We start from the raw sequence: 24935 nt of genomic DNA on the forward strand, positions 1-24935 counted from the left end.
GAGGCGGGGGAAAAGAGGGGGAACGAGGCGGGGGAAAAGAGGGGGAGCGAGGCGGGGGAAAAGAGGGGGAGCGAGGCGGGGGAAAAGAGGGGGAACGAGGCGGGGGAAAAGAGGGGGAGCGAGGCGGGGAAAAGAGGGGGAGCGAGGCGGGGGGAAAGAGGGGGAGCGAGGCGGGGGAAAAGAGGGGGAGCGAGGCGGGGGAAAAGAGGGGGAGCGAGGCGGGGAAAAAGAGGGGGAGCGAGGCGGGGAAAAGAGGGGGAGCGAGGCGGGGAAAAAGAGGGGGAGCGAGGTGGGGAAAAGAGGGGGAGCGAGGCGGGGAAAAAGAGGGGGAGCGAGGCGGGGAAAAAGAGGGGGAGCGAGGCGGGGAAAAAGAGGGAGAGCAAGGCAGGGAAAAAGAGGGGGAGCAAGGCGGGGAATAAAGAGGGCGAGCGAGGCGGGGAATAAAGAGGAGGAGCGGGGCGGGGAAAAAGAGGGGGAGACCAGGTGAAAGAGGTAGTGAGATGGGCTGAAAAGAGGGGGAACGAGATGGCGATGGGGGGCAGGAAAGAGTGACTGTGTCAGAAAGAATCAGAGAGGAAGGGGATGAGAGAATGTTAAGGGAAGGACATAAAAATGAACTTAGTATGAAGACATTCATCCAGCACTTTTCCGATATGTCAATTATCAGCTTTTATCCTTCCCTTAATTAATCAGGATTCTGCTGTAGCTGTTGCAGGAAGTGGATGAAATCCTGAAGTAGTTTAAATACACACTTTACCCAAACTCTTTTAATTGTACTTCCCTGGGTCAAATAAAGTGCAGAGGTGGAGTTGTTACATTCGTGACGAGCAACAGGAAATCAGTAAATATTAAAAGCAAAGGGAAGGTTGGAAACAGGGCTGATCCAAGCACTGACCCAGATCTTGAACCTGTCTCTACTCATCAGGCTCCTTTACATCCTTATACTCACCCTTTCCAAAAACATAAACAGGAACAAAACCCTATGGTAGCCCCAGTCAAAAACCGCTAATGACACCGGGCACAGGGGGGAAAGGGACACCGAGCACGGAGGGAGGGGGGGTAAAAGTGGCACCGAGCACGGGGGGGAGGGGGTGGGGGAGGGGGGAGGAAACAGTGACATCGAGCACGGGGGGAAAGGGACACGGTGACACTGAGCACAGGGGGGAAAGGGACACGGTGACACTGAGCACAGGGGGAAAAGGGACACGGTGACACTGAGCACAGGGGGAAAAGAGACACGGTGACACTGAGCACGGGGGGGAAAGGGACACGGTGACACTGAGCACGGGGGGGAAAGGGACACGGTGACACTGAGCACAGGGGGAAAAGAGACACGGTGACACTGAGCACGGGGGGAAAAGAGACACGGTGACACTGAGCACGGGGGGGAAAGGGACACGGTGACACTGAGCACAGGGGGAAAAGAGACACGGTGACACTGAGCACGGGGGGGAAAGGGACACGGTGACACTGAGCACGGGGCGGAAAGGGACACGGTGACACTGAGCACAGGGGGAAAAGAGACACGGTGACACTGAGCACGGGGGGGAAAGGGACACGGTGACACTGAGCACAGGGGGAAAAGAGACACGGTGACACTGAGCACGGGGGGGGGGCGGGGGGGGGGACACAGTGACACCGGGCACACGGGGAAAAGGGACACGGTGACACCGGGCACGGGGGGGGGGGGGGGAGAAAGGGACACGGTGACACTGAGCACAGGGGGAAAAGGGACACGGTGACACTGAGCACAGGGGGAAAAGGGACACGGTGACACCGGGCACAGGGGGAAAAGGGACACGGTGATACCGGGCATGGGGGGCGGGGGGGGGGGGGGGAGTGCCGCTTACAGATTTTACAACTGCAGTTCAATTCTGCTCTTCCTTTAAAGGCGGAGAGAGAATCAGAGACATACATAAGGAATTCCAGACAGTAGGATCAAGCTGACTGATGACTCTATCACCGATGGTGAAACAGAGGGTGGGGTGGAACACAAAATGCCAGAGACATTGGATCAGAGTGTTTCTAGTGGAAGAATGATTCGAGGCGGGGGTGGGGTTGGAGGTAAGACTGGAGAAGTAAGATGAGATTAAGGAATTTAAAGGAAAAAAAAAGAACATTAAACCGACACTCTGGCCTCCCATTCAGGTGAGTGCAAAGATCCCACGGCACTAGTCAGAGCAGGCGAGTTCTCCCCAGTGTCCCAGTCAACACCAACACAACTCATCTGGTCATTTATCTCATTGTTGTTTGTCGGGATCTTGTATGTGCGCAAATTGATTGCCACATTTTCTACATTAAAATAGTGATTGTTATTTCATTGTGTGTGAAATGGTTTGGTACATCCTTTGAACGTGAAATACACAGTTTTACATATAATTTGCAGCACAGAAACAGGCCATTGGGCCCAGCTGGTTTCTGCTGGTCTTTATGCTGCTTGTAAACATCCTCCCACCTCATCAGCAGATCCTCAATCCTTACTTCCAAATGTGCTTATCCAGCTTCCCCTTAAATGTATCTATTCTATCTGCCTCAAAGGCTGCACGTGGTAGAAAGTTCCACATTTTCATCCCTCTCCGAGTGAAAATGTTTCCCCTGAATTTCCTGTTGGATTTATTAGCTATCTTATGTTTCCTCAAAAGGAGGTGGAAGCAGAGCCGTTGAACATTTTTAAGGCAACAGTGGATAGATTCTTGATAAGTGAGGGGGTGAGAGGTCATAGGGGGCAGGCAGGAATGTTGAGAAATCAGATCAGCCATGATCTTATTGAATGGCGGAGCAGGCTCGAGGGGCCGAGTGGCCTACTCCTGCTTCATACATGTTCCTATGTTATGATCCCGTGTTGGTCTTGTGGAAACATCTTCTCCACGTCCAACTTATCAAATCCCTTCATAATCAAAAAGACCCCAATGAGGCCACCTCTCAGCCCCCTCGAGGCTCAATGCTGCCTTGTTGAGTGACACAGACGCTGGCATTTCCAGTACAATTGCAAGGGTCACATCCTTTTTGTGCCTGGTTATTGTCAAACTGTCATCAGGATGGATATTGTGTTGAAATGAATAACCAGCAGCAGTGGTCACTTACCCGTCCTCTCATCCTGCTCCTCCTCCTCCTCCTCGGGCTCCCCTCTCACATCATGCGCACGGTCCACACGCCAGTTGGCGTTTAGATGTCCCGGACTCCACTGCCTCCTGGTGACTCGAGGAGCAGTTGTCTGAAGCTCGCGATGATTCTGCACAAAGGGGATTTGGACTTGCTCTGTTCGGCTGCGTAGTTTAAAGTCTGTGTCTGTGTTCACATCAATAACAATCTCATCCCACCTATCAGCCAAATCAAACAGTGAACAGCAGAATGACCCAATTAAATAATGTCGCAGGTTAATGGAGATGATTTACATTGCTGCTCACTCTTTTCTTCAGTTTAAGATTAGCACATTATAAAGAAGGAAATTAGATTAATTTCAAATACCTATTTTTAAATTCCCTCCAGCAATTCATTTTCTCCTCTCCCTTGTGAAGGCACTAACTTTTATCAGGTACAAATCCACCCTCTGGTACCAGATCCACAGGCTCATTGTCATTCACCTGCAAGTCTTAACAGCAAATGTCAGAAAGCTATTCGACTCTGGGGGCTTCGTGGCCGAGCCCAAGCCTGTCTTCACGCAATGTGTACATGCATTATTTACGTGTGCCTCACATGTGTGTGCTCACATTCTCCCTCTCTCTCTCTGCCAAGCCAGGAGCCATGGGATCACAATACTCCCCCCTCCCAGAAACTTGGCACCTATCACAATGAGCACACTTCATTTACCACCGAGTCTGGGGAGAGGTGGGGGTGGGGAAGGTATTCATTTTCTCTGCAAAACCTACATTTGTAGAGAAAATAAAGCGCGTGCACACACACACACACACACACACACACACTGCCCAGTTACGTCAGCAGTGCGGACAGAGAATCATGGAGAGTGAAAGAAGTGAAGGGATGATTCACTCTCAGAGCAGTAAATCACATGGCACAGGGATTTGCTATTCCTGAATAGCTGCAGACTGTAATCTTTGACAGTTGGGATGGATTTGCTGCTGTGCTTCAGAAGAGTTACTGGCTAGTGTGCAAGGAGAGTTTCCTGCAAGGCCCCAGACACAGTGGGAAGCATCAGGCAATTAAACTCCAGCTAAAGTGTGATGTAAAACTCCCAGCTGGTTGTCCCAGCCAGTCATGATTCAAAACACACTGCTGGTTCCCCGCAGGCTCCTGTCCTTGAGGCAAAGGGTAGAATCCACGGAAAAATCAGAACGGTGAAGGTTCTGAAAATACAATGCCCATGTTCGCATCTTCCCCCACACCAACACCCTGGAGCTTCCACAAAACAAAAGCTGCCTGTGCAAGATGTTGTCTCCATTGACAGTCAGTGTCCATGGGACCCATATCCCAGTGAGAGTCAGTGTCCATGGGACCCATATCCCATTGAGAGTCAGTGTCCATGGGACCCATATCCCATTGAGAGTCAGTGTCCATGGGACCCATATCCCATTGACAGTCAGTGTCCATGGGACCCACGCCCCATTGAGAGTCAGTGTCCATGGGACCCACGCCCCATTGAGAGTCAGTGTCCATGGGACCCACGCCCCAGTGAGAGTCAGTGTCCATGGGACCCATATCCCATTGACAGTCAGTGTCCATGGGACCCACGCCCCAGTAAGAGTCAGTGTCCATGGGACCCACGCCCCAGTGAGAGTCAGTGTCCATGGGACCCACGCCCCAGTGAGAGTCAGTGTCCATGGGACCCATATCCCATTGACAGTCAGTGTCCATGGGACCCATGCCCCATTGAGAGTCAGTGTCCATGGGACCCACGCCCCAGTGAGAGTCAGTGTCCATGGGACCCATATCCCATTGAGAGTCAGTGTCCATGGGACCCACGCCCCAGTGACAGTCATTGTCCATGGGACCCATGCCCCATTGAGAGTCAGTGTCCATGGGACCCATATCCCATTGAGAGTCACTGTCCATGGGACAGTAACCCAGTAGGGGTCAGCACCAGTGGAACCCATACCTGATCGTGGAGTCAGCACCTTCAAAAGAGACGGAAGAAACCTGGATACCAGCTGGCAGTTGTGTGCTGCCTGTTCACCTTAGCCTGCGAGACCAATCAAATCAGAACATTTTGCATTCTCACTGGCGGAATGGAAAGTCCTCGTGGACGTACCTCTTCACCTTCATCTGATGACTGATTGGATGACTCTCTGACTTCTGCTCATCGGTTGGAAGAGGCTCCTGTTTCCTATCAGCTGGCCCTCCCTCCAGCATGATGTGGTCTTGCTCAACAGTGACACCCTCAGTGTGATCCACCCCATCAGCTGCCACCTTCGTATCCTGTGTCAACAAAGAGAAACACGAGGCTCTAGTGAATGGATCTGTGGGTGCCTCCTGCTGCCCAGCATCAGGGCACTTCATTCAACAGCTAGAATGGCCTCCCTCACACAGTCTCCAACTCCTCCCCTTAGACACTTTGGGAACATGCGAGTTAAAAAAAAACGGGCAAGAGAAAACAGATGCTGAAAACCAGAGACAAGAACAGAAAGTTATTGAAACACTTTGGACAGTCAGTCAGCTTTGCTGGAGAGAAAACAGGGAAGTTAACATTCGAGGTTTAAGCACCTGCACCTTAAACACTGACTTGCCGACTCTCTCTCCAGGTGCTGGCTGACCTGCTGGGCATTTACAGCATTTTCTATAACTAAAAGGTGATTCAATGTGAGGAACTGTCACACAGTGCTTAATAACATAAAGAATGTGCAGGGCATGTTAATGAGGGCCGAGACAGTCACTGAAATCAGTGTTATCAATAGCCAATGGGATATTTTCCTGTCAAATTAACAACATTGCCCGACGCTGTTAAAGTAAAATTTGTGCTCTGGTTTGTTTAATTGTCATGGTGGGATCACCTATAGGGTGCACACAAACTAACACTGCATTACACTGTTGTTGCTTTTAATATCAATGACCCACACTGCTTATAAATCAGATGATATTTGTTACCAGATGCCAATAATGGGCATTATCAGGACCTTTCTGTGATTGTGGTGGGGGTGAGGTTTGGGGGAGGTGGGGTGTTGCTGTGGGGAATAAGGGGTCTGGAATCAGGAGAAACACCAGGGGTCACAGATGAGGCAACCCAAGGACAGGGTGACTTTCTTCCATTCCAGCCAGACCAAGAGTACTTTGTGCTGCAGCTTTCAATGACACAAGCAGCCTGACCTTCGAACAGCAGGGATTCCAAAATCCCACACACAGCCCAGTCACCACACTCCCAATCCATCTGTGATCGCCTCCATACGCTATGGTGTGTAAACAAGAAAACACATGGGACTCAAGTGAATAGATCACGGGGTGGGTGGGGAGGGAGGCCTGCCCTGGTGAGCCAGAAGCTCCTGTCACCCACTACCAGGAAATAATGCTGACTGTCGCTTGCATTCTACCAGATGTACTGCACTCACTCAAAAGAGTGGAATTAACTCCTTCCCCCAGCACCTCATTCAGCAGGAGAGACTGCCACTACTTGCATTGGAGGCAATTCAAAGAAGATTCGCTAGGTTGATTCCTGGGATGAAAGGATTGGCTTAAGAGGGAAGGTTGAGCAGGTTGGGCCTATGCTCATCGGAGTTTAGAAGAACGAGAGGTGATCCGGTTGAAACACAAAGATTCCGAGATGGCTTGTTGGAGTAGATGCTGAGAGGATGTTTCCCCTTGTGGGGGAGTCTAGAACTAGGGGGCATAGTTTCAGAGGAGGGATCGCCCATTTAACATGGCGGTAGAGGAGGAATTTCTTCTCTCAGGGGTTTGTGAATATTTGGAAACCTCTACCCCAGAGAAGTGTGGTGGTCGGATCATTGAAATATATTCCTAGGCTGAGATAGACAAGGTTTTTTGAACTCCAGGGGAGTCAAGAGGCGGGAAAGTGGAGTTGAAGCCAAGATCAGCTCAGCCATGGTATTACTGAATGGAGGGGCAGCCTCGAGGGGCCGAATGGCCTACTCCTATTTCTTGTGTTCTCAATGGGATGAGATCCAATACACACCAGTACTTCCAGCTGGAAGTTCAGGAGCAATCCCCCAGGACACTTCTCCTTCCTTTGCCTCACCGTTAAATTTAACATGTCTTAAAGAATGAAATGCAAGGACAATTAGCACTGAGTTTTTGTTGAGCCCAACGCCTTTATGGGACTAAGCAGAGCGTCGCATGGGGAGTGCAGTCAGCAAGCTCCACCTGGAGTCTGGTTAGCAGGACCAGGCCACAGGGGCAGTCTCAATCCCAAGAGTACGGTCAGAGAGCACACCGATAAAAGCATCAGCTCCAAATTTCTTTTTCAAACGTCAACTTTCATTTTAGGCCGGATTTATGAGCAGAAAATAAAAACAGAAAATGCTGGAAATAGTCAGCAGGACAAACAGCATCTGTGGAGAGTGAGTTAATGTTTCAGGTTGATAATCTTTCGTCAGAATGGGGAGAAGTCGGAGATGATACAGGTTTTAGGAAGCGCAGAAGTCTGGAAAATGGGGCGGGGGAAGGAACAAACAGGAAGTTCTGTGATAGAGTCAAGCGTAAGAGTGATTTAATAATGGAAGGGTCAATGGGACAAGTAAAGAGCTCGAGGACTGAAAGCTCAGAGTAGGAGTCGGCTGAGAATCTGTCTGCAGCCTCCGATGGAGGGAATTCAATGGAAGCTGGGGAAACAGCACCTCATCTTTCAATCAGGCACTTTACAACCTTCCGGGCTCAACAACAAGATCAACATGATTAGACGATAACCTCTGCTCCTGTATTAATGGGCTGCGGGCGCTGAGCATGGTTTTGCTGTTGTTGTTTACACCTCGGCCAGACCCACCCTTTGCTTCATTACTTGTCCCGTTCCCCTCTCGCTTTTGTCTCTGGCATCCATAGTATTTTGCCCTTAAGTAAAAAACGGATAGACCCCTGACGATACCTTGTGGGGTGACGATACCACCCCCCCACCCCCACCATGATCCCTCCGGATCTGTTGTTACAAAGAGCCATTCCTCTCCCAGCCACTCCAGAGATCCCTCTGTACAAAACAGTGGCCCTAAAACCCCTGAAAAACCAACATCAGCTCCACCCTCCGAGTTACAAGCCAGCCGCCATTCTGCGCACCATCTCCGTTTCTACCACCCCACCACTCCTCCTCCATAGGCCTCAATAGGAGGGCCAGTGACATTTACCCTCAAACCAGAGATGCTTAACCACCCCCCACCCTACGTGAAGCTAACTGAGGTTTGAGGCCTCACCTGCCTATCAGGCTGGAGACTGTTCACTGTCCGAGTGAATCGCAACACGCGGTTGGCCCCCTCGTTTTGCAGGTGCCCCGGATCGTTCGAATCCCAGACCGGCGCATTCCCAAGTCCCTGCAGAGGCTCCTGAGCCTGGCCCTTCACCGGAGCGTCCTTCATTTCTGGTTCTCTGTTACGCTGGGGAGACAGAGCTCGCTCTGCCACGCCCACGCCCAGTGGCGGCTGCTCCTTTAACGGAAAGGAAGACAATGACTGCACTCTGTCTCCCGGCACAAAACCTCAGCACCACAGAAACCCAGGAGATTCCGCAGTAAGATAAAAAGCAAAACACTGCGCACGCCGGAAACCCGAAACAAAAACAGAAAATGCTGGAAAAACTCAGCAGGCCTAACAGCATCAGTGAAGAGAGAAACAAGAGTTAACGTTTCGAGTCCGTATGACCCATCTTCAGAGCTCTCGCCAGTCAGCTTTCAGTGAAAATCTTTCCAAGTTAAAAAAGCAAATTGTGGGACTAGACTTTTTTTCCACCACCTTCAAAGTGTCAGCTGGATTCAGTTGGTAACACACTTGGCCAATGGGCTCGAGCCCACTCCAGGACTTGAGCAGCTAATCCAGGCTGACACTTCAGTGCAGTCCTGAGGGCATGCTGCATTGTCAGAAGTGCCATCCTTCAGATGGTATTAAGACAAGGTCTTGTCTGTCTGTTCGGATGGATGTTAAAGCTATAACAGGAACGAGCTGTTATGCTGGAAGGCAGGGACTGCAACCAGCCTAAGGGCCTTCTATATCCCAACCCAGAGGCTAGATATCAAGAGGCAGAACACTGTGAGAAAATCTGACCAGCATTCAGGTAGCACAACGTTGTCACCCAGTAACTCTCACCCAGCAAGCACATTTCAGAACACGAGGGGAAAAAAATGAATCAAAACAGGCAACCTGGGCAGAGAGTCATGTGTTCGGCTTTTGCCTGAAGGTTTGGATGACTCCTTGCTGCAGGAGTCACAAGTACGGTCTGGAGATGTCTTCATCCTCTCTGTGCCTGTAAAGATGCAAGGTGAGGGAGATGCCTGGCCTTGGTGTCGCTGCCTGGACACAGACCTGTGACCCTACTCGATGTTCATTGCCTCAGATACCTCTCCAGAGGGGCACAGCGAACCTGGGCCAGGCCATCCAGCGCAGCAAATACCGAGCTAGACAACCTCTGGGAAAATGGGAGCTTATTTCAAAACCAAACAGCGATTCCTTCAAATTGTTCTCATTAACGATTTTAATGACATGACCCAAAATATTTCAAACAGTGCAGCTCCCATTTTTCTAAGCTGAGGATTTGAAATAGGATCTGTGCCAACAATAGCAGGACTCCTCAGAGCTTTAAACTGGCTTTAATATTTATGCCACTCAGCAACTAACCAGCAAATCTGAAGCGAAACATTATGAAAAGTTTTGTCTTAAACTAGGTGTACCTTCCGTTCAGTGACCTGTGACCGGTTGTTGTCAGGACCCCAGGGATGCTCATGTTGTGCCTGATTCTGTTCTTGCAGGATGGCTGGATTCAGTCCAGGCTGTTTGAAACTTGGCATTGCATGAAGAGCTTCCTTCAGCTGCCTGAACTCTTCCACCTGGGCCTGCAGAAGCAGTCAAAAACAAACAGAATAGTCGGTATCTGAGGAGGATTGTGCAAGAAAGGGGCTCGGCCAATGAGGGCACACAGCAAGATCAAGACCAGTCTTTGCCACTGGATTAAATACAGATCACAATATGGAACTATGCTGAGTGAATAGGCACAGGGACATCCAGACTGGTGTCCTATCCCTCAATCCAGGCCAGATCAGCACAGTCCAAACAAGACTAGCATCAGGGCAACGGTATTGCACTGTAACCCTGCATTGGAACTGCAACACTTGCACTGTGACTGCAACCCTGCACCAGAACCACAACCCTGCATCGCAATACTGCACTGTAACGGCAACCCTGCATCGCAATACTGCACTGTAACGGCAACCCTGCATCGCAATACTGCACTGTAACGGCAACCCTGCATCGCAATACTGCACTGTAACGGCAACCCTGCATCGCAATACTGCACTGTAACGGCAACCCTGCATCGCAATACTGCACTGTAACGGCAACCCTGCATCGCAATACTGCACTGTAATGGCAACTCTACACCATAATCGCAATCCTGCATCACAATACTGCACCATAACCGCAACCCTACACCATAATCGCAATCCTGCATTGCAACACTGCACCGTAATGGCAACCGTGCATTGAAACCCTGCACCATAACCACAACCCTTTAATCTCTTCATCACCAGAAAATACATTATAACACAGTTTCCCAGTTTCTCATCAGACCCTCTTTGACTCAGGGACCCTCCTGGTGAAGTGTTGGTGCAGTGTGCAGTGGAAGCTGCATGTAAAGTGCAAACCCTCCCTCTCTCCACTGGTGTGACAAGCTGCACATACAGAGGCTGTTCTACTGACAGCTGTTGCATTATGGGTTCGTTTGATGTCTCATTGATGAGATCTTGAGACTTGTATGTTTAAACATGAACCGTTTATTGTTGATCTTTAACTATGTACAGATCTCAGTTAGTGTCACGCATGGTGCTGCTGCCATGCCGATAGGCTGCTTCTAGAGTGTTCTACCAGTCTATTACCATGTGACTCTATACATCATACGATGGGTGGTGCTATTTTTCAGTCCTACATCAACCCTTGCTCTGACGAGCACCTTGACATTACAATTGCATGCAGGCACATACAACATCATGAAACAACAGCAGGAAGATTAAACTACAGATTTCTAGCCTGGCATCAAATGCATTCTGTGTTAGGAGAGGGCTTCCAAAGTGTCAGAACATTTGCTGCTGGCTGTCACAGAACATTCACTGAAGCCCAGAGTCAGTGTAGCAAGAGTCAGTATCGCAAGTGCGTCTAATTCATTGGGAATACCAGCTAAAAGGAGCCCAGGCTCAGCTCCTAGTACGGTAGAACTCACCCTGAGACAAAGCTGAACCGATTGGATAGTGTGATGAATGGAAAAGTGGAGCTTTATTCATTTTGCACAGGATGCTGAACTGCATCAGCAAAAGGACTGTGACGGGTTTGTAATCTTTCCACAAACAAGATTCTCACGCCCATTAATCACCCGTTTCTACCAATACCCAACTCAGAAGTGCCATCAATCAACTTACCCCTGAATTCTAGGTGCTATTGTATCGTCCTCCCAATGTGTAGCTCCCATCTCTGTTCTGGCATTTCAGCATCATTCACAAACTAGAGGGAACTATCCCTTTGGGACGGAACCCTCACTGCAGCTTTCAAAACGCGGCCTCCTTGCACAGTGCCATTGCTAAATCCCAGCAACAATGTTATTCAATCCTCTTTTTCAGCAAAGTTGCATCTGGCAATGTTGAAAAGCTGGCATGAGCAGGGACTAAACCCAGTCAGACTGACCTTCCTGTGGGGTGCAAAGGGCCCCGCACTGACCCTGTTACTGGGTGTTAGGGGCTTATTCCATAAAAGGGGCATGGGGCAGTCTCAACACATGGCCTCAAGTGAGGACCTTCAAAAGAAAACTGCCCACAATTCCAAAACCACCACTGAAAATCTCATTGAAAGTCCTCAAACAGAGGCCATCAGAGGTCTGAATAATCATTCTCAGGGTACGGGTGTCACTGGCAAGGCCTCCGTTTATTGGCTGTCATTAATTGTCCCCAGAGTTGGTGACAGGCCTTCTTCTCAAACTGCTGCATCTTCCCTTTCATAGCAGTTTGGGGCTGGAGTCACATATAGGGTAGCCAAGGCTACAACAGCAGTTTTCCTTCCTTAAAAAGGACACCTGAGGATCATTCGGGATTTTACGCTAAACCTTTAGGGTCAGAATAGCTTGAGGTTCTGCCACGGTGATTGAATTCTTGGATGAAATTGCCCAGACGGCTGGTGTTGGGGCCGTGGTCAATGTCTGACACTGGAAATTTGAAACAGCCCTGGGTAAGTCACCATGTGGAACATCATTCAAGAGATGATGATCTAAGCTCAGCTACCTTGCTGGGAGTCGGAGCGGAGCAGACCCGCGGGAGACAGTCGGGAGCAAAGGAGCGCACTATTTCACTGTTTCAGCTTCTGTGAGGCAGCAGTAGGGAAAAAAAGAAAGAAGAAAGCAACTGTGGTGTTGCAGGAAGCTAGTAAGTTGATTATCTGGCTCAAAATAGTATATTTTGAGTGAGAGGTGAGCGGGAGAAGATAAAAGGCGTGGATCGAGAGTCCTACTTGCAGTCAGACCAGCGGCGGAGTGACACCAATCACAACGTGACGCGAGTTCAGGGAAAGCAGCTGATTGGTGAGTCGGATTGGTGAGTATTTCTAGTCTTCAAAGTGAAAGTAAGGTCTTTAGTTTGTGTTTAGGTCTCTAATCTGTTTTTTTCTCTCTTTTTCTTAAAAATAGCTTAAGTAGAAGATCGATACTGGTGTAAAAAAAAATTAATTACACTAAAGTGTAAAAGGCTGGGGATTCTTCAAGCATAAAGAGCAGGGATACCAGAGTAATGAATTAATAAATTAAAGAAAATATGATAGTGATGGCAGGATGGGTAATGTGTTGCTGCTGCAGCGTGTGGGAGCTGCTGGACACCAAGGTGATCCAGAGTGAACACATCTGTACTAAGTGTCTGCAGCTGGAGGAACTCCGGATCCGAGTTGAGGAGCTGGAGTCCGAGCTGCAGACATTGCACCACATCAGGGAGGGGGAAAGTTACCTGGACACTTTGCTCCAGGAGGCAGTCACACCCCTCAGATTAGGTAATTAAAATTTGGTCTGTGATCAGGGACAGGAGGGAAGGCAGGTATGGGGACTCAGGGGGTAGCATTGGAGGAGCCTCAGCCCCTGCAATAGTCCAACAGTTACGAGGTTCTTGCAAGCTGTGTGGACGGGAGCGGGAACTGCAGTGAGGATGAGCATACTGATGTGGTACAGGGAGAGATTCAATTGGAGGGGGGAAAATAGGTACATAGTGGTGGTAGGGGACAGTATAATTAGGGGGATAGATACTGTTCCCTGCAGCCTTAAGCGTGAGTCCCAAAGGCTGTGTTGCCTGCCCAGTGCCGGGGTTAAGGACATCTCCTCAGGGCTGGAGAGGAACTTGGAGTGGGAGGGGAGGGATCCAGTTGCTGTCGTCCACGTTGGCACTAATGACATTGATAAGACGAGAAAGGAGGTTCTGCTGAAAGAATTTGAATAATTAGGAGCTAAATTAGAAAGCAGAACCTCCAAGGTAATAATCTCAGGGTTGCTACCTGAGCCATGGGCAAACTGGCATAGGGTAAATAAAGTCAAGGAGTTAAATGCGTGGCTCAATGATTGGTATGGGAGGAATGGGTTTTAGTTCATCAGGTACTGGCTGATGGGGCAGAAGGGAGCTGTTCCGGTGGGACGGGCTTCACTTGAACTGTGCTAGGACCAGTGTCCTGGCAAACCAAATAACTTGGGCTGTAGAGAGGGCTTTAAACTAAATAGATGGTGGGTTGGGGGTTGGGGGGGTGCAGAGGGAGGATTCTGGAGAGGGGATATGTAGGCTAACAAAGCAAAAGTACATGGCAGCATTGCAGGGCAGCTATTTAGCTAATGGTATCCAGAATGTGACAGAAAGGGACAGAGTGTACAAACATTAAAAAAAAGCAGTAAATAGGGTCAAAGGGGAAAAAATGGTAGAAAGTCAAAATTAATGGCCCTTTACTTAAATGCACATAGTATTCAGAACAAAATAAATGAATTAATGATACAAATAGAGGTTAATGGGTATGATCTTATAGCCATTACAGAGACATGGTTACAAGGAGATCAAAGCTGGGAACTAGATATTCAGGAAGGTATGTGACTTCTCAAAAGAACAGGCAGGAAGAAAAGGGTGGTGGGGTAGCTTTGTTAGTACACGACGAAATATGTACAAAAACAAATTTTCTTGGATCGGAAGATGTAGAATCCGTATGGGTGGAGGTAAGAAATAACAAGGAGAAGACGACACTGGTGGGAGTAGTCTATAGTCCCCTAACAGTAGCTATACTGTAGGGCAGAGAATAAATCAGGAGCTAATGAGGGCATGTAAAAAAGGCAGTACATTAATCATGGGTGACTAATCTTCATGTAGATTGGGAAAGTCAAATTGACAGAGGTAGCCACGAGCAAGAATTCATAGAGTGTATTCCCAGAACAATATGTTGTGGACCCAACCAGTGATCAGGCTATTTTGGATCTGGTAATGTGTGAGGCAGGTTTAATAAATGGTCTCAGAGTAAAAGATTACCTAGGAAACACTGACCATAACATGGTAGAATTTAGCATTCAGTTTGAGAGTGAAAAACTTGGATCGGAAACAACTGTGCTAAACTTAAATAAGGGTAATTACAAAGGAATGAGGGCACAATTAAGTCGAATGGACTGGGAAAGGAGTTTAGCAGAAAAGACTGTTGATGAACAGTGGCAGACGTTTAAGAAAATAGTTAATTTCTCACAACAAAGATATATCCCAGTTAGGAAGAAGGATTCTAGGAAGGGAATAAACCAACCAAGGAAGTCAAGAAGTGTATCAAATTGAAAGAAAAAACATACAATGTGGCAAAGATTAGTGGTAAACCCGAGGATTGGGAAAGTTTTAAAAATCCACAGAAGGTGTCCAAAAAACAATAAAGAGGGAGAAAATAAGCATTGAGGGTAAATGAGCAAGTAATATAAAAATGGACAGTAAGAGCTTCTTTAAATATATAAAAAGGAAGAGAGAGGTCAAAGTGAACATAGATTCCTTAGAGAATGAGGCTGGGGAAATAATAATAGGGAAGCAGGAAACGGTAGAGGAGTTGAATAAATACTTTGCATCAGTCTTCATAGTAGAAGACAATAATAGCATTCCAAAAATACAAAATAATCAAGGGGCAAAAGTTGGGGGGGGGGTGGGAAATAAATACAATAACTATCACTAAAGGAAAAGTACTAGGGAAACTAATGAGGCTAAAGGCCAATTAAGTCCCCTGGACCTGATGGGTTGCATCCTAGGATATTAAGGGAAGTAGCTACAGAGATAGTGGATGCACTGGTAGTAATCTTCCAAGAATCCTTAGATTCTGGAAAAGTGCCAGAGGATTGGAGAACAGCCAATGTAACATCCTTATTCAAAAAGGGAGGGAGCCAAAAAACAGATAACTATAGGCCATTTGGCTTAACATGTGTCATTAGGAAAATGTTAGAGTCTATTATAAAGGATGTAACAGCAGAGCATTTAGAAATACACAATATAATCAAGCAGGGTCAGCATGGGCTTCATGAAAGGGAAATCATGCCTGACAAATTTATTAGAAGTCTTTGAGGACGTAACAAGCAGCATAGATAAAGGGGAACCAGTAGATGTAACATATTTGGATTTCCAAAAGATATTAGATAAGGTACCGCACATATGGCTACTTAGTAAGATAAAAGCCCATGGTGTTGGGGGTAGTATATTAGCATGGGTAGAGGATCGGCTAACTAATAGAAGACAGAGAGTTGGGATAAGGGGGGCATTTTTAGGATGGCAGCCTGTAATTATTGGAGTGCGACAGGGATCAGTGCCGGGGTCACAATTATTTACAATATATATTAATGACTTGGATGAGGGAAATGAATGTACTATCGCCGAGTTTGCGGATGATGCAAAAATAGGTGGGAAGGCAAGTGGTGAGGATGACACAAAGAGTCTGCAGAGGGATAAGGACAGGCTAAGTGAGTGGGCAAAAACTTGGCAGATGGAATATAATGTGGGAAAATTTGAAGTTATGCACTTTGGCAGGAAGAATAGAGGAGCTGAATATTATTTAAATAGAGAAAGGCTGCAGAAAGCTGCAGCACAGAGGGATTTGGGGATCTTTATGCATGAATCACAAAAAGCTAGCATACAAGTTCAGCAGATAGTAGGAAAGGAAAATGGAATGTTGGCCTTTATTTCAAAGGGAATGGAGTATAAAAATAGGGAAGTCTTGCTAAAACTATACAAGGCACTATTTAAACCACACCTAGGATACTGTGAACAGTTTTGGTCCCCTTATCTAAGGAAAGATATACTGGCATTGGAGGCAGTCCAGAGAACGTTTACTAGGTTCATCCCGGGTATGGAGGGATTTTCTTATGAGGAGAGGTTGAGTAGGTTGGGCCTGTGTTCATTGGCGTTTAGAAGAATGAGAGGAGATCGTATTGAAACATGCAAGATTCTTAGGGGGCTTGACAGGCTGTTTCCCCTTGTGGGAGAGTCTAGGACCAGAGGGCATAAACTCAGAGTAAGGGGTCGCCCATTTAAGACAGAGATGAGGAGGAATTTCTTCTCTCAGAGGGTAGTGAATCTGTGCAATTCTTTACTGCAGAGGGCTGTAGAGGCTGGGCCATTAAGTGTATTCAAGGCTGAGATAGACAGATTTTTAATCAGTAAGGGAATCAAGGGCTATGGGGAAAAGGCAGGAAAGTGGAGTTGAGGATTGTCAGGTCAGCCATGAGCTAATTGAATGGCAGAGCAGACTCGATGGGCCGAATGGCCTACTTCTGCTCCTCCATCTTATGCTCTAGGGGATTGTGTGACAAATATTAGCTGGATTAACGGGAGCTTCACAAGGTTCAATGTTGAAATTTCTGCTCGTCTTGATCCTCACAAACAATTCTAATAAGAACATTAAAGGAATTTGGCAAGGAGACAAAAATTTGCACAAGGATTCATAATTTGGATCAATAAGGGCGCAGGTTAATTTAGCAAGAGCTTTCCCCAAGTGGGACGGGCGTTGATAGAGTGACACCGGATGTAGTGGCCGAGAAATTCTGCGGATCTGCTCCTGCTTTGCCAGGCTTCCAGTGGAGCAATGTCAGAGCTGCAGCAGCATTTCCGAGGATCTTCCCGGACAGTGAGCCCCAACGATAAGTGTAAGGGAGCAGATTTACAACAGTGAAGGTGAGAAGGCTGCTCGAGTATTCTGGGCTGCCTAACACCTAACCCTAACTGAGCAATAATGAAACAAACTTATGGGGCTGGGCACATGAATCTCTAAAAGCTGCTTGTCAAAACAAAGAGCAGGAAGCTCAGAGTCGGGGGGAAATGAGCTTCTACAGGGGAACGAAAGCTGTTTGATTTATCGCCTCGTTACCTGTGCCTCAGCGAGCTGGTAGTGCATGTCCTGATGGGCCCTCCGCAGTTGCTTGCTCTCATGTTTCAGCTTATTGATGTTGTCTGGAAGGAGAGGAAATTCGAATATTGTCAATTAGTTAGCTGCACTGAGAAACCAAACACCAGCCAAGAGGAGAGAACACGCCCCAGGTGACAGTCTGAGCACCCATCACACAAATGGCAAGGGGCTGGTAGACAAAGACGAGGTGGGGCTGGGTGTGTTTGACAGAAAGAGAAGAAGAAGAAAAGTGAGAGGGAGGGAAAAAAGCAGAGAAAAGGCAAAAAGGAGAAAGAGAGAGAGAGAGAGCACGAGAGAGAAAGTGTGATATTTCTTCCCTTCACATTTAGGCTTAACAAAAATCAGGTAATTGATAAAAGTCATCCTCGGAACCCATGGCTGGAATTTTCCAGCCCCGTTGTGGGTGGGACCCACCGTGGGGGAGGTGGTGCCCCAGCCAGAAATCCATTGACTTGTGGCAGGACCGGAAGATCCCGGTGGCGGGTGGGTGTGGAAAATCCCGCCCCATGGCTCACTAGACGTGCAAGCTTCTTGCCCTGGTCATTGAGGAAATAATTCATTGTGTACACAGGAAGCGAGTCATCTCCATCAAAGTCCATCCGGCAGAACCACTCCTCAATGCTGCTTGGTGTCTTTTTATCTTCTTCCAAAACCAAAATACATTACACAAAGCCTTCATAGACTAATTTTCCTTCTCTTGGAGCTTTTCTCTGCCACCTCCACTACTCTAGAGAAGATTCTTTCTATTATTCTACCAGATATAGCATTGTCATGATGTCTTGCCAAGTTCTTATGGATGGGGCATGATCAGTGTCGAGTTTCCACAATTTGGCAACAGGTCACTAGAGTCTAGAGTCCATTATAAAAGATTTAATAGCTGAGCACTTGGAAAACAGTGGTAGAATCGGACAGAGTCAGCATGGATTTATGAAAGGGAAATCATGCTTGACAAATCTACTGGAATTTTTTGAGAATGTAACTAGTAGAGTTGATGAGGGGGAGCCAGTGGATGTAGTTTATTTGGACTTTCAGAAGGCTTTCGACAAAGTCCCACAGAAGAGGTTAGCATGTAAAATTAAAGTGCATGGGATTGGGGGTAGTGTATTGAGATGGATAGAAGACTGGTTGGCAGACAGGAAACAAAGGGTAGGAATAAACGGGTCTTTTTCCGAATGGCAGGCAGTGACTAGTGGGGTACCACAGGGATCGGTGCTGGGACCCCACCTATTCACAATATATATTAATGATTTAGATGAGAGAACTAAATGTAATATCTACAAATTTGCAGATGACAAAAAGCTGGGTGGGAGGGTGAGCTGTGAGGAGGATGCAGAGATGTTTCAGTGTGATTTGGACAAGCTGAGTGAGTGGGCAAATGCATGGCAGATGCAGTATAATGTGGATAAATGTGAGGTTATCCACTTTGGTAGCAAAAACAGGAAGGCAGATTATCTGAATGGCTATAAGTTGAGAGAGGGGAATGTACAACGAGACCTGGGTGTCCTCGTACACCAGTCGCTGAAGATAAGCATGCAAGTGCAGCAGGCGGTAAAGAAGGCAAATGGTATGTTGGCCTTCATTGTGAGAGGATTCAAGTACAGGAGCAGGGATGTTTTGCTGCAATTATACAGGGCCTTGGTGAGACCACACCTAGAATATTGTGTGCAGTTTTGGTCTCCTTTTCTGAGGAAGGATGTTCTTGCTATAGAGGGAGTGCAGCGAAGGTTTACCAGACTGATTCCTGGGATCGCAGGACTGACATATGAACAGAGATAGAGTTGGTTAGGATTATATTCGTTGGAGTTCAGAAGAATGAGGGGGGATCTCATAGAAACCTATAAAATTCTAACAGGACTAGTCAGGGTAGATGCAGGAAGGATGTTCCCGATGGTGGGGGTGTCCAGAACCAGGGGTCACAGTCTGAGGATATGGAGTAGACCATTTAGGACTGAGATGAGGAGAAATTTCTTCACCCAGAGAGTGGTGAGTCTGTGGAATTCGCTACCACAGAAAGTAGTTGAGGCCAAAACATTGTATGCTTTCAAGAAGGAGTTAGATATAGCTCTTGGGGCGAAAGGGATCAAAGGATATGGGGAGAAAGCAGGAGCAGGCTATTGAGTTGGATGATCAGCCATGATCATAATGAATGGCAAAGCAGGCTCGAAGGGCCAAATGGCCTACTCCTGCTCCTATTTTCTATGTTTCTATGTCACACAAAAGTGCTCAGGGGGAAAATGTCCTCTATGTTTTTCCAAATTTCTGTACAAGTTATATGTCCTGTTCACAATCTGTTTGCTGCATAAAAGATCCACTTTGACTATGGCAACATACTGAGTGTGTGTGAGAGAGAGAGAAAGAGAGAGAGAGAGAGAGAGAGAGAGAGAGAGAGAGAGATAGATAGATAGAGAGAGAGAGAGATAGAGAGAGATAGAGAGAGAGCAAAAGAGAGATAGATAGAGAGATATAGATAGAGAGAGAGAGTTAGGTAGACAGAGAGAGATAGGTAGAGAAAGAGATAGGCAGAGAGAGAGAGATAGGTAGAGAGAGAGAGAGATAGGTAGAGAGAGAGAGAGAGAGAGATAGGTAGAGAGAGAAAAAGAGGGAGATATCTCACACACTGATATATTGCAGCGAGTTATTCTGTGGTGAGTGAGAAGGTTAAGGGGTCTTGAGCTGAATCAGATGCCGTCCACGTACCTTGCAAGGTGCCGATTTCCAGGTCTTTTTGCTGATGGAGTTGCAGGTAGTGCTGATTGTGGGTCTCTGCTGCTTTCCTGTGCTCCAGCCGCAGGTTGTTGTGCTGAAGCTGCAGATCCAGAAGCTGTTTCTTTATTTCATCGTGCTGATTCTGTAAAAGCAGCAGTCAGGGTCAGCGCTGGGATCGGAACCAACATTTTACTCTAAAAGCCCAGGGCACAAACACCAGCACCTTCCCAACTAACCAACACCCCCACCCCCACCCCCCCACCCACCCCCAACCTGATTAATACAACTGCTTTACCACAGCATGGCCCAGGGAGCAGAAATAGTAGACACAGAAACAAATGGAGCAAAGGGCCAGTAGGTTCCAATTTAGCTGATCTCATTGGTCATGACTGGCCTCGGTTGGAGATGGGAAGGGGAAAAATAGTAAACTGCTAAGGGTCCAACTCCTGAGCAATGTTTCAGTGACTCTTGTTGCACACTGGGTGCTTGTGGAGGTTTGTGAGAATAGCGTCAGACTGGTCTGCAATGTCCAAGCAGTCCAGCACTCATTATCTAGGCTCGCACATCAGGCATGGCCATTTGGACCAGGTCAGGATGTAGGGAGAGGGGGAGGGGTGGGTAGCTGGGGTAGTGAGGGGGAAGCAGCGAAAAGAAAACGGACAAGATCGTGAGGACGTAGAAATGGGAGAGGGTGAGCGCAAGAGAGCGGAAAAGAAAGAGGGAGCAACAAAGCAACAGGAAAAAGCATGACCGAAAAACCAAGAGCAAGAAGACGAATGAGATTCTGCCCTTCAAGATACAGAATAAAGAGCATCCTGACAGAAGCCGGAATCTGTGTTGATTTATCACTCTAAGTTATCACCAAGTTATCCTTCAGAATCGTCCCTGCTCCAGCGAATGCTGACAGCAGGTCACATGGAATAAAGAAGCTGCAGTCTGAATAGTAAAATGGCCAGTGTTTTATAAAGAATCAGGTCCAGGCGATGCCACATGATGATCTGTAGGCCACAAGAGACCCTCTCCCTCAGCACCACACCACATGTCGGCAATTAGGCTATTATAATACAGCTCCTCACCACCCCCTCCTAATTTCCATGAACAAGCTATCGAAAGGAGCACAGCACTTTCTCACCCCCAGTGAAGAGACTCTTATTGACTCGATCAAATCATCCGAAACCCAACAGGGTTTGTCCTTCATGAGGAGATGCAGATTTGCTGATGGTTCCAGTAATTAAGGTACCACTCACCTTCAGTATCTTATGCTGGGAACTTAAGGCACCATACCGATTCATGGCATCTTGCTGCAAGAGAATTGAACAAGAGTTTAGCCACTTCCTGCCGATGTCTTATTTAGACTTGCACTGCACACCACACAATGCACCTCACATAGAATAAAACATCACATGGGATACTTCACAGCGTACTGTCACACGCAGTCTCAGCCCATTCCCCTTCCCTCCCTGTGCACAATCTCAGCTCAATCCAAATCTTCCTCACAGCCTCACACCACTATGCTGTGTTTTTTTGTGAGCTACAACACAGGGTGCATTTACACACCAGGGCAAAGACCCTTTGGTCGATAGTATTAAAGTCACCAATTCAGCTCTTGTTCCATCACGAGTACTCAACTGTTCCAAAATCTGCTCCAAAAAGGATTTTTAATGAAAGTTCCGGTAAGTCTCATCTCTGAATTAAATCCTTAAACCCTGATCAGTAGGAATCTGAAGTTAATTCCCAACTTGTTCAGTACTGGGGTCCAGCAGTGAAACTCTCTTGTTCATTACTGGAGTCCAGTTGGTCATACTCTCATATGAAGTTTGAGCCCCATTCTGGATTTGAGCACAATGTCAAGGTTGAAGCTACAGTACTGAACTGAGAGAAAACAGCATTGTCGGAGGTGTGTCTATCATAGGGACAAGAGAGGACTATTCAGTCCTCAGGCCTGTTTTGCTATTCAATTACATAATGGCTGATCTGTATTTTAAGTCCATCTACCCACATCAGTTCTGTAATTCTTAATTTCCTTGCTTAACAAAAATCTGTTAATCTCAGTTTTTAGACTCCAGCCTTACCAACCATGTTTGGTCATAAACATCCCAAGAGCCAATCGCAAAGAGCCAATAGCGTCGCATGGGGAGAAACCATGTGACCTCAGGACTCACGCGAGGATGTGTGAAGAGAGAGGGAGAGAGAGAGAAAATAAACACACGGGCACTGGATGAGAGTGGTTCGATATCTTAGGTCACAGAAAAGGTTAAGATGGGAAAGCTTTATCTGTGTCGGGATAAAACATGAACACAGGATTAAGAAAAACAGCAGAGCCTTGTGATCCTCTGCTTCTGCCCAAAAAAGCACACCCAATATTGGCAGAGAAACTGGACAACCACACACAGGAAGAAGCAGCAGCATAGAATCTAGAACACATAAGAGGCCAGTGTCAGGCTCTGGGATCAATCATCTTGACTCCCGGAGAGGCAGCCACTGAGCCCAGTATCAATTCCTTACTGCACTGGTTTGTGGTTACCCTTCAACCAACCACAAGACAATCTGTTTGAATCCCCAGGAAATTTCCTCCAAAGGCTGGATTTATTTCTGCTGCAGGGGCTCTGTTGAACTGCGGCCAAGTGTATAATTTCTTTTTATTGCTTTGAACTGACAGTTCAGACACAGCGAGCAGCCTCCCAAAAATGGAATCTACTTCAACGCGAGACAAAGAACCAGTCAGCAAACAGTTGGCCAAAACAGAGGGGAGATTGAAAAGCTGGGCACTGGTTGAAGAGTCAAGGCGATGCTGCTGTTTCTTGCACCATTGTGCAGAGCTCCAGTTTCACAAAATGTGCTCGCAGCCACACCCCCACCAGCACCCAACATTCAGCCTGAAACCAAGAGGACCCACATCCAGTCAATGGGAAACACTGGTAAAATCTACGAGGTTAAACCAGAAGGAGCTCAAAGAGTCAGAGCGATGCCTCAGATTCTTACTGCAGTTTGGCTGGATCTCAATCACTGATTAAATACACACACAGGCACCTCTTTATCCTTTCCATTTTATACTCCCTGATGTTGTACATTGCATCATTGAGGAGGGAGTTGGGAATGAAGCACAAACATCAGGCAGAGGGCAATACACCACATTAACCAAGCTCTTTACGTATAAGAAAGAAAACTCAGCTTGTAAACACTGGCCTGCACCAGGCTCTCACGCTAGCTTAAAAATAAATCAGCATTCTCGCTGTCTGAATGTAAGGACAATGTAGGAACACTGCCCTTCAAACGTGAACATCTGGTCATTTTATAACCAGAACTCACTAAATCTCCCAATGGGCTATTAACTGTGAGTCTGATGTCACAGTACATCAACGTCCCTTCAGTGTCAGATATCCAGCAAGGGCACAATGCAGGACAATCACAGAAAGGGTAAGCGATAAGATGGGGTCAATCAGGATGTGGCACTGCATTTTCAAAGTCGTTAAATGATCGAATACTGAGGGCAGTGAAGATTGCGGTTTTGAGATGAGGAGCACAGTTCTAGGATTTCAGACAAAAGTCATCACTGACCTTCTCTTTGTTCAACGACTCCTGGGCTTCCAATTTATAGACTAGAAAATCTGCAGAGGGTGGGGGGAAAGAGAAAATGAGGATGAATTTACATTTAACCTGTGACAGGAGGATCATTTTAATGTTCTCAATATTATGCAAACAGTCACCAAAGTTCTGGCAATCACTGAGTCGCTATCCTGCAGAGCTGGTCTGGAGGTTTGAGATTGGATGTAAACGGGTAATCTCACAGAAGCTGCTGCTCCATACTAACCTGTTGACTCCAAGACTACATCTCCCAGCGCTTTCACCACAACTCTATTACAACAACTTGCATTTATACGGCGCCTTTGACATAGTAAAGTGACCCACGGAGCTCCGAAGGAGCATTATCAAACAAAAGGACTGACATTGAGCTGAACAATGAGACATTAAGACTGGCAACCAAAAGTTTGATCAAAGAGGTAGGCTTTGAGGATAGACGGAAAGGAAGGGACAGCAGTAGAGAGGCAGAGAGGTTCTGGGAAAGAATTCTAGAGGTTAGGACCCAGGCAGCTAAAGGTACAGCCTCAGTGGTGGGGAATCCCCTTAAAATGGAACCCTTGATCCGACAAGCAACCAGTGGATGGCATGTACAATAAGGGCCACAATTAATTTGGGCATAATTAGTGTATTAGAGAATGAGCACACAACTTGGGCGGGAAGAGGTGAAGTCATAAGTAATCTGATTGTACAGAACAAGAGGGTGAGGCACACAGGAAAGAGGCAATTTGGGGCTATGAACGGCTGCTGTGGACACACAGTCCTCACCGTAGACTGGTGCCAGTCCAGCTGGGCTATTAGATAGAATTTTACAGCACAGAAACAGGCCATTGGGCCCAACACGTCTATGCTAGGGTTTATGCTCCACATGCACCTCCTCCCACTCTACATCATTGAATCCCCTCAACATACCCTAATCCTTTCTCCCAGGTGTTTACCTATATCTATGCCATTCACCTCAATCACTCCTTCTGGAGTTACACATGCTCACGATGAAGAAGTGTCTCCTGATTTCCTTATTGGATTTATTAGTGACTGTCTTCTACTGATGGCCCCAAATTAGAGGTATTTACATTTTATTGCACTGTGGGGACCAGGATCCCACATTTACCTTCGAGATGCCGATGGACTGGCTGTGCATTCCCA

The 24935-nt window shown here is 47.3% G+C and overlaps 1 protein-coding gene across 7 annotated transcripts in view; it reads right to left on the reverse strand.

Annotated features, from left to right (window-relative positions):
- Positions 1-24935, reverse strand: part of LOC144690498 (uncharacterized) — a 53776-nt gene that overhangs the window by 12836 nt on the left and 16005 nt on the right. For 4 of the 7 annotated variants that reach the window (XM_078558042.1, XM_078558039.1, XM_078558046.1 and 1 more), the window contains 8 exons: positions 23769-23818; positions 21458-21511; positions 20202-20352; positions 17466-17548; positions 9770-9931; positions 8304-8534; positions 5207-5373; positions 3085-3320 (listed from right to left, as the gene is read on the reverse strand). In XM_078558042.1, the coding sequence (XP_078414168.1) occupies positions 3085-3320; positions 5207-5373; positions 8304-8534; positions 9770-9931; positions 17466-17548; positions 20202-20352; positions 21458-21511; positions 23769-23818 (1134 nt within the window). Of the gene's footprint in view, positions 1-3084; positions 3321-5206; positions 5374-8303; positions 8535-9769; positions 9932-17465; positions 17549-20201; positions 20353-21457; positions 21512-23767; positions 23819-24935 lie in introns of all 7 variants that reach the window. The other 3 variants (XM_078558043.1, XM_078558040.1, XM_078558041.1) reach the window with 2 other exon arrangements.

The sequence above is a fragment of the Cetorhinus maximus genome, chromosome 15, assembly GCF_964194155.1.
Source record: "Cetorhinus maximus chromosome 15, sCetMax3.hap1.1, whole genome shotgun sequence".
Classification (NCBI taxonomy): Eukaryota; Metazoa; Chordata; class Chondrichthyes; order Lamniformes; family Cetorhinidae; genus Cetorhinus; species Cetorhinus maximus.